The sequence below is a fragment of the Peromyscus maniculatus genome, chromosome 20 (assembly GCF_049852395.1).
Source record: "Peromyscus maniculatus bairdii isolate BWxNUB_F1_BW_parent chromosome 20, HU_Pman_BW_mat_3.1, whole genome shotgun sequence".
NCBI classification, from domain to species: domain Eukaryota; kingdom Metazoa; phylum Chordata; class Mammalia; order Rodentia; family Cricetidae; genus Peromyscus; species Peromyscus maniculatus.
The window spans coordinates 49,224,948-49,238,135 of NC_134871.1; the positions used below are offsets into that span (position 1 = coordinate 49,224,948).

At 51.9% G+C, this 13,188-nt stretch overlaps 1 protein-coding gene across 2 annotated transcripts in view; it reads left to right on the forward strand.

Moving 5' to 3' along the window:
* Positions 1 to 13,080, forward strand: part of LOC102911390 (DNA dC->dU-editing enzyme APOBEC3-like) — a 28,968-nt gene extending 15,888 nt beyond the window's left edge. For both annotated transcript variants that reach the window (XM_042264916.2, XM_006979195.4), the window contains exons 3-8: positions 893 to 1,169; positions 1,309 to 1,423; positions 9,961 to 10,126; positions 10,921 to 11,179; positions 11,450 to 11,562; positions 11,926 to 13,080. In XM_042264916.2, coding sequence (XP_042120850.1) covers positions 893 to 1,169; positions 1,309 to 1,423; positions 9,961 to 10,126; positions 10,921 to 11,179; positions 11,450 to 11,562; positions 11,926 to 11,991 — 996 coding nt within the window. In that variant the 3' untranslated portion in view covers positions 11,992 to 13,080. The remainder of the gene's footprint in view (positions 1 to 892; positions 1,170 to 1,308; positions 1,424 to 9,960; positions 10,127 to 10,920; positions 11,180 to 11,449; positions 11,563 to 11,925) is intronic.
* Positions 13,081 to 13,188: the final 108 nt, after the last annotated feature.

Genomic DNA, 13,188 nt, shown 5'->3' on the forward strand with positions numbered 1-13,188 from the left:
AATCAATAAATGCCAAGGGGCTGCAGAGGCATGGAGAAGACCAGAGTTTGGATCCCGGGCATCCATGTAAAAGCCGGGTGGACATAGAGGGCAGCTACAATCCTAACCTATGGGAGGCAGAGCCCGGGAAGTGCCAGGGCAAGCTGGCTCACTGAGCTAGGTGAGGCATTGAGCTCTGGGTACAGTGGGGGACCCTGCCTCAATGTGGAGAGTGAACAAGAAAAACATCCAGTATCAAGTTCTAGCCTCCACATATACATGCTCCAGCACACGTGTGTTCCCACACATGGGAACACACACACACACACACACACACACACACACAATCTAAATAAATAGATTGCTCAGGCTCTCCTCAACCCATTGAGAATATAGAATGATTAATGTGGCTGGGCATGGTGGTGCACACCTTTAATCCCAGCATTCAGGAGGCAGAGGCAGGAGGATCTCTGAGTTCAAGGCCACCCTGGTCTACAGAGCCAGCTCCAGGAAAGCCAGGGCTACACAGAGAAGCACTGTCTTGAAAAGCCAATAAAATAAAATTTTAGAGGAAACAAAATGACTTGTGTGTTGCGTACATGCTGTAAATGTTAACTCAGATGAGCCACATTTCAAGACTCGGTAGCTACCCACGGCCAGCTAAGGGAACAGCAGATGATAACTAGCCGCCCAGTGGACCAGGCTACAGGAGGGCTTAGTACTACTGAGAGATGCCAGGGAGACGCAGAACGGATGTGGGCTTAGTAGCCAAACCTGGAATGGTGAGGGATGCAAAATTAACAAAGGAGGACGGGGAGGGATGGAGACACAGAACCAGTCCAGTGCCAGGTTCCTGCCTCCACACGCGGCCTGCCCCTCCCCTCCCATCATGGGTTCCCCCTTTCTTTCCCAGGATGACATCCATGCTGAAGAATGCTTCCTCGACTGGTTCCACGGCCAAGTGCTGGAAGTGTTGTCCCCTAGCAAAGAGTACAAGATCACCTGGTATGTGTCCTGGAGCCCCTGTGGCAGTTGTGCCGAGCAGGTGGCCAGGTTCCTGGCCACCCACCGCAACCTGAGCCTGGCCATCTTCAGCTCCCGCCTCTACTATTTTTGGGACCCCCACTACCAGCACAAGCTTCACAGGCTGATTCAGGCGGGAGCCCAGATAGCTGCCATGGACTTCCCAGGTGAGGGGTGGGCGTCAGGGCTGCAGGAGGGCCTGTGGGTCTGCCACACAGTGAAGGGGGAGCAGCCGGGGAGCCAGCCTTGAGGGACTGTGGAGAGCCCTGCTGGCGCCTGACTGCCTTCTCTCCTCTTCTGTCTCAGAATTTAAAAAGTGTTGGAACACCTTTGTGGACAATGGCGGCAAGTCTTTCAGGCCTTGGAAGAAACTTAAAATCAATTTTAGGTTCCAGGATTCCAAGCTCTGGGAGATTCTCAGGTGAGGGGCTTTCTTATGCCGGGCCACCTCCTCTCTTCTCCCTCCTCCCAGACCTCCTCTTTCTCTGGGGCATCTTTACCCACAAGGCTCTTCCCACCCCGTAACCTGGTGTCTCCGATCATGACATCATGATTTAGCAGAATCCTCTTGCTAAACGGAAACAAATTGGTGTATGCGTAAGCATGGAGGTTGTAAGGTAGAGACTCCAAAAAGGCAGCCTGGAGGAGGTGAAGAGATGGCTCAGCAGTTAAGAACAGTGGCTGCTCTTCCTAGAGGACCTGGGTTCAATTCCCAGCGCCCACGTGGCTGCTCAGAACTGGACATAACTCCAGTCCACGGAAATCCAGAACCCTCACACAGACACACATGCAGGCAAAACACCAGTGCACGTAGAAAATAAATTTTATTTTATTTTATTTTATTTTTTTATAAAAGACAGCCGCTGCAGTGGTGGCACACATCTTTAATCCCAGCACTGGTGAGGCAGAGGCAGGCGGATCTCTGTGAGTTCGAGGCCAGCCTGGTCTACAGATCAAGTTCTAGGACAACCAGGGCTACACAGAGAAACCCTGTCTTTATTTTTATTTATTTATTTATCTATTTTGGTTTTTTGAGACAGGGTTTCTCCGTGTAGCTTTGCACCTTTCCTGGAACTCATTTGGTAGTCTAAGGCTGGCCTCGAACTCACAGAGATCCGCCTGCCTCTGCCTCCCATGTGCAAGAATTAAAGGTGTGCGCCACCACCACCTGGCAAAACCCTGTCTTTAAAAAAAAAAAAAAAAAAAAATGCAGCCTGAGTGTTCACAGGAAGGAAGATGCTGTCAGATTCCCAGCTGCCAGGATGTTACCCACCAGATGCTACGCCAGCCCGCTGTGCCCTCTCCAGGTCCAAGAGGCTGATGGGCAGTTTTTTTCTGAGGCTCTCCCCTGGCTTGTAGATGGTCCCTTCTCGTTGGGTCTCTGTGTGCTGTGGGCCTCCTTTCCTAGCATCCCTCTGTCCAGATTCCCTCTTCCCTTTGTAAGGCTTGGATTAGGACCCATCTAAATGGTTCCATTCTGAGTCCTAAGGCTTAGGGCCTTGAACTTGGGCTCCTTACCGTAAGAGACTTCTTTGTGGATGGAGAGCGCAGAGTTGTCAGGGGCCCAGGAGAATCCCTGAGCACGCCCTGACACCCTCTTCCATTTAGACCTTGCTCCACCCTGGACCCCTCCCCATTGTCCCCTCACCCTGTCAAATATCTGTCTGATGTCTCCCAGAGATGAAGTTCTGGGGGGGTGCAGGTGAGCCATGGGGACTGGACAGAGAGGAATGGTGGAATATATACTTACATAAGAGTCGGGGACGGGGGGGGGGGGGGGGGGGGGGGGGGGGTGTGAGGAACAAGGCGGGTAAGAGTAGAGGCTGGTAAGGCGGTTCAGTGGGTAAAGGTCCTTGTCATACAAGCCTTGCCACATGAGTTTGATCCCTGAAACCCACATAAGGGAGGAAGGAGAGAACCAACTCGACCAAGTTGCGCTCTGACCTCCAGACTTGTTAGGCCATGGCAGATACACACCTACGTCATACGCACACACATGCACCACACACAAATAATAATGATACAAGGAATAAACACTGGTTGGTTGGTTGGTTGGCGTTTTTGGTTTTTGGTTGTTTTTTTTGAGACAGGGTTTCTCTGTGTAGCTTTGAGCCTTCCTGGATCTCGCTCTGTAGACCAGGCTGGCCTCGAACTCACAAAGATCCTCCTGGCTCTGCCTCCTGAGTGCGCTGCCACCACCCGGCTGGTTTTTTTTTGTTTTGTTTTTTTTGTTTTGTTTTTGGTTTTTCTTTCTTTCTTTTTTTCTTTTTTTTTTTTGGTTTTTCAAGACAGGGTTTCTCTATGTAGCTTTGCGCCTTTCCTGGAACTCACTTGGTAGCCCAGGCTGGCCTCGAACTCACAGAGATCCGCCTGGCTCTGCCTCCCGAGTGCTGGGGTTAAAGGCGTGCGCCACCACCGCCCGGCTTGTTTTTGGTTTTTCGAGACAAGAATTTTCTCTGTGTAGCTTCGCGCCTTTCCTGGAACTCACTTGGTTGCCCAGGCTAGCCTCGAACTCACAGAGATCCTCCTGGCTCTGCCTCCCGAGTGCTGGGATTAAAGGCGTGCGCCACCACCGTAGTTTGTTTTTTAAGTGTAGAGGCTGTCCAAGAGGGACAACCAGGGGATGCAGCTCTGGTACTGGGCAGGATGGGAAGTGAGACCAGGAGGCAGGTGTTTTGGGGAAGCTCAGGGGAGCATGCTGACAGGCTGGCCAGGGACAATCGCCCTTGACATCACCTGCCATTTTATAACACCATGAAAAGCAAGGCCTCAGCTTGACCCAGATGACTCCAGGCATGCAGACCCAGGGGCAGGGACACTGAGGTCACCATGTGGTGGTCAGAGTCCCATCTTCCTCTGGGCTATTGGTATGTCATTTGAGATCAGTCGCAGCCAGGGGTCCTCTGGCTGGGTCAGCATGTCTGACCTTCCAAATCTCCCCTAAGGGAAGAGTTACAGAGGGGCCCTGATGTGGCCCCAAGCTCCATGATCCCAGTCACCAACATTGTCCCTCATGAGCAAGACCACCTCTTGTGTTGGGAGATACCTGTCCTTGAGACCACCCCGGGGTGTCCAGTAGCTTCCAGAGCCTGGTGTGGCTCCCAAGGCAGCATACGCTTCTTCTTCCCCTGGCTCACAGACTTGGGGCATTCTGTCGCTCACGGTGCCTCTCAAGGCTGGAGACGTGGGAATATTCCCTAGGGAGAAGCCAGGGTTCCACCTTTTTTTTTTTTCCTTAAAGATTTATTTATTTATTATGTATACAGTGTTCTGTCTGTGTGCCAGATCTCATTACAGATGGTTGTGAGCCACCATGTGGTTGCTGGGAATTGAACTCAGGACCTCTGGAAGAGCAGCCAGTGCTCTTAACCGCTGAGCCATCTCTCCAGCCCCCGGGTTCCACCTTTTGATGTGAGACACACCTCAGCCCTCTGACTCGGATATACAGATGTGGCCTCTTCCTGAAAGGACCCAGCTCATTCTGGAATCCTCCTCAGACGCTGGCTCCCGGATGTTAGGACAGATGGGGGAGGGGGGACTCTCTAAAGTCTTGCCTGAGTCTCTGTTAACGTGGGATTGGAGCCAGGGCAGTTTGGAGGCTGAGCGCGGGGAGGAGGTCACGGAGGAGGACTGTGGGGAGAAAGAAGGCCTGCTGGGGACTCTAGTTCTCGTGAGAGCCAGGCCCTGAGGTGACAGCTTTCACAGAATGTTCTTTGTATTTTCTAATCTGAGGCTCCTTGGTTGAGACTTGCCAAAGCAGGCCGACAGCTTCAGGAATGTGCACTTGAAGTCTATGTCCTTGTATCCTAGACCTGACAGGCCGCAGGGGAGTCACCTCTTTCCCACCCCCTACCTCTGCTACTTAGAACAATGAAGGCCACAGAAGCAGCAGCTGGAGCGGGAGGGAACCCAGCCAAGCAGACCTGGCCAGCGCTCCCGCCATGTCCTTCATGGCTGTGTGGCCTCTAGAGACAGTCTCAGCCTCTCTGTGTGCTTGAGACCTCTTCTGAGATGACAGAGCCATGAACCTTCCCCCCCCCCACGCCATCCCCACCCCGCTGTGTCCCCCATTCCTGTACTGTTGGTGGAGCAGATAGGGCAGAGGTGCGGCCTTCTCCGGGGCTAGAGATGAAATCCTGTGCCCTGACCCACCCACACCCAGTGCCAGGTAGAGTGAGTGAAGAGGACTCCATCTGCCTTTCCCCCTTCCCAATCCAGCTGTTCCTCCGCCTCCCTTTCTGGCATTTACTTCCTTCTTCCTTTGGGGTCCTTGCTCGGACTGCATGGGGAGGCCCGTCTCCATCCCAGGCTCTGCTTTGCCAAGTCACAGGACAATAGGAAGGAAAGTGAGCCTAAGACTGTGCCAGCCTGACTGCCCTGGGCCCTCCAGTTCCCGGGTAGAGCCTGTAGATCACTATCAGGGTCTCATAGACAGCCTACTTGATAAAATTCCCCAATCCCCACATAGTGCACCAGATGCTAACATGCTACATGGGGATGGCAGACACACCCAGAGTCACATAAATAAAAATGAAATAAAAAAAAATTTAGAAGGACCTGCCTAATGTTAGGTGTGGTGGCATAGATCTTTTTGTTTTGTTTTGTGGTTTTGTTTTTTTTTGTTTTTTGTTGTTGTTGTTGTTGTTTTTCTGAAACAGGGTTTCTCTGTGTAGCTCTGGCTATCCTGGAACTCACTCTGTAGACCAGGCTAGCCTTAACCTCAGATCACCTGCTTCTGTCTCCCAAGTGCAGGGATTAAAAGCCTACCCCCACCCCCGCCCCCTTCTGTGGCACAGACCTTTAATCCTAGCACCAATTAGTGGAGCTCTATGAGCTCAGGGCTAACCTGCTCTACATGGTGAGTTTTAGGTCAGCCTGAGCTACACAGTAAGACTCTGTTTAAAAACAAAAGATCTGCCTGGTGGGCACAGGCAAGATGGGCATAAGTAGATTATGAGTCCTTTTGAGGAGAAAGCAGAAATCCTTGAGTGGTTCACTGTTGGAACAGGGCTGCCTGTGTATCACCATCAGCACTTGGGATGTTGTAAGTCCCATCCTCCCCCGGGTTCTGGCTGACATTTTTGCCCCTTTACCATCCTTGGTTTAGGTTCATAAGCTTCGGTTATGGAGTACACTGCAGGATAACTCCACCAGGCTGTTTGTGTGCTGCTAATACACAAAGTGCTCTGATTGTCCCCTGGATATCATGTGTGCACTCATGCGTGCATGTGCCCACACCCACACTTCTGAGGGAGTGAGGGCCTTGATTTCACATGAGTCTGAGGGTTACAGAGTTGCCTTCCAGCACAATTGGCCAAGATAAGAAAAGGTTGGGGACTGCTCAGTGGTTCAAAGCACCAACTGCTCTTGCAGAAGAACTCTGCACTCACATCAGGTAGCTCATAATTGCCTGTAACTCCAGTTTCAGGAGATCTGATAACCTCTTCTGGCCTCTGTGGGCACCTGCATACATGTGCCCATACCCATCTCCCCCCCCACCACCCAGCCCCTACAGAATTAAAGATGAAAACGAATATCTTTTTTTTTTTTGAGAGTTTTTTTGTGTAGCCCTGGCTGTCCTATAACTCACTCTGTAGACCAGGCTGGCCTCAAACTCACAGATCTCTACTTGCCTCTGCCCCAGAGTGCTGGGATTAAAGGCATGTGGCCCCCCTGCCTGGCTTACAATCTTTTTGAAAAGAAAGAAAAGTTTCATCAATCTTGGACAATGAACTCAACCTTAGGCAGGAGGAGAGGGAATTCAGAGGGGCCGAGAACCGTCTATGATGACCTATGCTTGCAGTTTTGATACAGAAGGCATGTGTCCTCCCTAGAGAACATAGGGTTGCTTTCTCCTGAAGAACCAGGCAGGGTGAGGATACAGGCTGGGCCCAGACCACTTGGGCCTCTTCACAGTATTTCTCAGAGTGTGAGCTAGGAATGGACACCTCAGGACTGTTCTTTGTCGTGTTCCCCCCCCCCCCCCCCCATATCTGCAGTCTTGGGAATGAGGCCTGGGATCTGAGGATGGGATGCTGCTGCTAGATGTAACATTTATCCACTTGCTTCCATTTTTTCCTTTTGAGAGGTAGGTTGGATGAGTTAAGGCTCAGAGAATCTCACCGAACTTTACATGTGGTGAGGTATTTGGTTTGGTTTTGGTTTTTCAAGATGGGGTTTCTCTGTGTAACAGCCCTGGCTGTCCTAAAACTCACTTTGTAGACCAGGCTGGCCTCGAACTCACAGAGATCCACCTGCCTCTGCCTCTTGAGTGCTGGGATTAAAGGTGTGCGCCACCACGCCCCTGCTCACATGGTGAGGTTCTGTGTGTGTTTGTTTTTTAGATTTAATTCTTTTCGTTTCATGCATATGAATGTTTCGCACTTTCATAAGTGCACCCACAGGCATGGCCTGTCGAGGGCAGAGGAGGGATCAGATACCTTGGAACTAGAGTTACAGAAGGCTATGAGCCACCATGTGGGTGCTGGGAACCAAACCTGGGTCCTTTGCAAGAGCATCAAGTACTCTTAACCACTGAGTCACCGGGAGCCCTTCAGACGGCCCTAGAGCCCCAACATGTGGTGAGTTTTTGTAGACTTGAATTTTGACAGAGATGCCAGAAAATGGGATCCCTGAACACTTGGAAAGGATAGGGTGAGGGAGATGGCTCGTGAGGTTTGAGTATTTGCTTTGTAAGCATGAAGACCAGAGTTCAAATCCCAGTACCTGTGTAAAAAAAAAAGTTGGGAAAGCTGCGTGTGTTGAGTGTCAAAGATGGCCAGGTCCCGGGACCTCACCCCCACCCCCCCACCCCTCCCACTCCCCCACCCCCCCCCACCTCTCCCAACACCCCACCACCCCCACCCCCACCCCCCACCACCCCCACCACCCCGGCCAGCCATTCTAGACTAAATGAGGAGCTCCTGGTTCAGTGAGAGGCTCCCTGTCTGTCTCAAGGCAGTAAAGTGGGGGGTGACAGATAAAGATACCCAGTGTCCAGCTCTGGCCTCCACATGGGCGCACATGGGTGTACATGTCCACATGCATGTACACCAAACATGCCACACGTGTACATAGAAAAAGAGAAGATAGCCAGGCTGTGGTGGTGCATGCCTTTAGTCATCCCAGGACTCACAAGGCAGAGGCAGGTGGATGTTTGTGAGTTTGAGGCCAGCCTGGTCTACAGAGTGAGTCCAGGACAGCCAGGGCTACACAGAGAAACCCTGTCTCAAAAAAATGAAAGAGAGAGAGAGGGAGGGAGGGAGGGAGGGAGGGAGGGAGGGAGGGAGGAAGGAAGGAAGGAAGGAAGGAAGGAAGGAAGGAAGGAAGGAAGGAAGGAAGGAAGGAAGGAAGGAAGGACAATACCATGGAGGGCCAAGGCTCCTGATCTGGAGCTCACACTTTCGCCTGTGATGATACACAGGAAGTTTAATGCTTTTAGAGTCTGAAAGTCAGATTTTTTCCACTTGAAAAGAAAGCATCCTAGGAGTAAGTAAAAGGGGGACGATGGGACTATGGGCGCTCACAAAGTATCCGCTTGGAAGGTAAAGCAGTGTCTTACTTAACAGAGAGGGAGGGCTCCAGGCACAGGGCAGTCAGCACTCCTGTGAAGAAAGCCGAGACTTACCAATCAATGGAAGATGGAGCTTCCAGCAGAGATCACAGGATGCGGGGCTCACTGCAGAGACCCATGAGGAAAGGCAGGCAAGAAAGAAAAGCCAGAGTAAGAGGATTCACTCCAGACAAGCTGCCCCTGACATCCACGCCACACTCTGAAATCAGGAATTGAGAGATAAGAAAGAGAAGCAAGTTTTGCTGTGTGTCACAGCCACAGAAATGGGGGAGAGAGACAGAGAGACAGAGAGAGGAAAAAATCCACACAACACACATATTCACCCAGGATGAGCTGGGCCTCCTGTATTTCACCCAGGAAGTGAGACAAGACAGGAAGCAGTCCCTTCTCCCTTCTAGGCTAAGTGGTTGAGCCACCTTGTCCCAGGCCTTCAGATCCCACCAAAGAGTCACTTTGGCCAGGAACCATCAGGTGTCCCTGAGTTCCAGAGCAGAGAGACAGTCCCAGAAGAATCCATGTCTTCGCTCCAAGGGCGGCGATGGAGCCCAGACACCTTCAGGTTCCATTGGGGAGCAGCCTTGGCTAGAGACATCACTTGTTTGTGACCACACATGCCACTCACCAAGGGCTGCGAGGGAAGGGAGACAGAGGAGCGGTGGGGAGGCCTTGTAGGGGTGGTGGTGGCAGGTTGCTGATGCAGATGTTGGAAGTAGAGGAGGGTCGGCCATCAGATCATCGGGTAGGGCAGCAGGAAGTGTGCTGATGTGCCCTGTGGGGCTGCTTCTACGTCAATCAGACAGTGATGTCATGTAGTGACGTCAGTTCAAGTTTGGACTTATGGCCAGTAAGAGCCAGGCCTTGAATCAAAAAAAAATGTCTCGAGTCAGGCAGTGGTGGCGCACGCCTTTAATCCCAGCCCTCAGGAGGCAGAGGCAGGAGGATCTCTGTGAGTTTGAGGCCAGCCTGGTCTCTAGAGAAAGTTCCAGAATAGCCAAGGCTACCCAGAGAAACCCTGTCTCAAAAAAACAAAAACAAACAAACTTGTCTCGTGCTGGCAAGATGTCTGAGTAGGCAAACGTGCTGCCTGCCTGATGAGCCACACAGCGGAAGGAAGGGTCCAGCTCCTGCAGGCTGACCTCTGACTGCCCCACGGGCTATGGCATTTAGTCGTGCATAATTGCACAAACTCGGAATTAATAAGTAAATAAATGTGAAGCATTTTCTGAAATGGTTCAGCATGCCCGTCACTCCTAAACGGCATCCACAGGGAGTGTGGCCCCGGCGCACAGGGTGGGAGGGAGGCCGTGCCCTGAGGCACCTGCACCTTCCCCTCCTCGGCCCAGAGGTCCCATATTCACGCCTCCCTTTGTTGGTTTCTTGTACAGAAACCCCGTGAATCTGCTGAGAGAAGACATATTCAACTTGCAGTTTAACAACGGGGCCCGGGTTGAGCCAGTCCAGCATCGCTTCTACAAAAGGACGACCTATCTGTGCTACCAGCTGGAGCAGAACGATGACCAAGAGCCTCTCAAAGGCTGCCTGCAGAACAAGGTGCCAGATGGGGTCTCCAAGCCAGAGGGAGAGGCGGCCAGGGACCCCCCCCTCTCCAGTACACCATGCACAGTGTGAGGGTCCCCATGATCATTTCCATTCCCCCCCCCCCACACACACACACTGGGGCTTAGTCCTTCTTGCTGGCCCTGGATCTTTCCAGGTTGTTCCCTTTCATAGCAAAGTCTTCCCGCCACTCAAGGTTAGATAAGCCTCCGAGCTCAGCTTTTTTCCTGCCTTGGAGAAACAGTGGACTGCACACAGTGGCCTCTTTACTGCTGTCTCCCAGGCTGCATCCTGATTAAAACCTCTTTGAAAAGCGCTTGCTGGGCGTCGTGGCGTACGCCTTTAATTCCAGCGCTGGGGAGGCAGAGGCAAGCGGATCTCTGTGAGTTCAAGGCCAGCCTGATCTACATAGTGTGAGTTTCAGGACAGCCAGGACTACACTGAGAGACCCTGTCTTGGGGGAAAAAGAAGAAGAAGAAAAGAAAAACTCATGGGTCAGCATCCTAAAGTGAGGCCACAGCACTGGGGACCATCTCGAAAGCACCATCTGTTTGCTGACCCCTTTTCTCTGGGCACCTCTGGGATCCTCGTCCAATTTAGAAAAGGCTGTGGTGCTTTGGGGATGTGGAGTTAGGGAGTGAGTGCAGAAAGGAGAGTCTCTCCTCTGCTAGGCAAGACATTAGGAAGTTCACAAGCTAGAGCCGCTGGTCTCCAAGCTCACCCCCAATCACATGATGTCTGGCTCCCACCTTCCAACTCTTTCTTCTCTCTGCCTGGACTCCCCTCAGAAAGGTAAACACGCAGAAATCCTCTTCATTGATGAGATGCGTTCCTTGGAGCTGGGCCAAGCGCGAATCACCTGCTACCTCACATGGAGCCCCTGCCCGAACTGTGCCCAGAAACTGGCTGCATTCAAAAAGGATCACCCAGACCTGGTTCTGCGCGTCTACACCTCCCGCCTGTACTTCCACTGGAGGAGGAAGTACCAAGAGGGGCTGTGTGCTATGTGGCAATCAGGGATCCAGGTGGACGTCATGGACCTCCCGCGTAAGAAGGGACCACAGCCACCGGTGGGCAAAGGTTTCTCAGTTCCAAGAGGACTAGCGATGGCCAGGAGGCCGGGGCGGGGGGGGGGGGGGGGGGGAGAAGCTGGGCAGGAAGGAAGGGTGTGACCCTGCTGAGGGCAAAGATGTGCCTCCACCCAAAGGGCAGATTCGATGCGGAGAGTGATATCCTGGGAGGAGAAGGCGGGAGAAGGAAGGAGGAAGGTCTCTGCACGGCCTGGGACCTCACTGGCTACCCGTTTTTCCATCTCAGAATTTACTGACTGCTGGACAGACTTTGTGAACCCCCAAAGGCCGTTCCAGCCATGGAATCAACTGGAGAAAAACAGCAGGTGCATACAAAGACGGCTCCGGAGGATCAAGGAGGTGAGATCCGCCCTGCTGCAGGCCCCGCCTCCTAGTGTAGACCCCGCCCTCCTGCTTCAGGCCCCTCCTGCAGGCACCGCCTCCCGTTTCAGGCTCCACCCCCTCCTGCTGCCGGGCTTCCTGCAGGCCCCGCCCCCTCTTCCCCTGGGCTGGGCTTTGGAGCCCCCCTACTGTCCACCCTCCCCACTGCCCTCTCCCTCCTAGACTTATTTTGTTCTCTCCCACCAGAGCCTCCTGGTCCTGCCTTCTCTCCCTCAGGCACTCTCCTCACCTCTCTGCCCCTGTTCTTTCCTTGAACATCCCTATTTCCAATTTCCTCCCTTCCTCGGGCGCATTGGCACACCCTAATTTCTCTCTCCACAGTCCTGGGGCCTGCAAGGTTTGTTGAATGACTTTGGAAATCTACAACTTGGACCCCCATTGCCCTGAATGGCAAGAAGAGATTCAAGACAGTCTCAAGCATGTCTTTTGGCGTCCGCCCCAAAGCCAGGTCAAGAAGACCTTGTTCTCCTATTTCTTTTCTTTTTTCTTTTGTTTTGTTGTTGTTGTTTTGTTTCTGTTTTGTTATTTGATGCAGAGTCTCACTGTGTAGCTTGCTACTCTGGAACTCGCTACTAGACCAGGCTGGCCTGAAAGTCATAGACATCCACCTGCCTCTGTCTTCTGAGTGCTGGGATTAAGGAATGTGCCACCATTCCAGGCTTCGCGGCGTCACCATTCCGGACCTTTCCTTCCTTTCTTTTTTTTTATTCTCATTTTATCTTTTTTCATTAATAGGTGCTTAATTTTGTAATTGAAAAATTTAAGTTGGGCTGGGCATGGTGGCTCATGCCTTTAACCCAGTACTTGGGAGGCAGGGGCAGGAGGATCTCTGTGAGTTCGAGGCCAGCCTGGTCTACAGAGAGACTTTCAGGATAGCCAGGGCTACACAGAGAAATAAATAAATAAATAAATAAATAAATAAATAAATAAATAAGGGAAAAAGTTGGGCATGATGGGTCATGTCTGTCATCCAGCACTTGAGAGGCTGAGGCAGGAGGATTGCCACAAGTTTGAGGTCAGCCTGGGCTACACAGTGTGAGATTCTGTCTCAAAAAAATTTTAAAAAATCAAGAGAACAGACAGTTGGGGTTTATTTGTTTGTTTGTTTGTCTATTTTGAGACATGCTTTAAGCCTCCTGAGTGCTGGGATTAAAGGTGCGCGCCAGTACTGCCAGGCTATAACAAACAGTTTAAAATCCAAAAACCCGAGTTCCTCTCTAAGAAGGTGGGCAACAGGCCCCTCACCAATCATGGTGGGAATGACAAGAAAGGGGAGCCAGGGGGATGGCTACTCTTGCTGCTCTTGAAGATTGGAGTTCAGATCCCAGCAGCTAACCCAGCTATGATTCCAGCTCCAGGGTATCTGATGCCTTTTCCTGGACAGCTCCCCCACCCCACCCCACCCCGCACCTGTGGGCACCGCCCCCATATATATATCCTGTATATATACATAGATTAAAGAGGAAAAGAAAGAAACGTTTGTGGGCAAATGCCCTGTCCAGTGTGGAGGAGTTGGATTAGATTGTTTTCACTGTGCTCTGTCCCTTCCAAATCTCTATTACGTGCCTAAATTATCAGGACTAA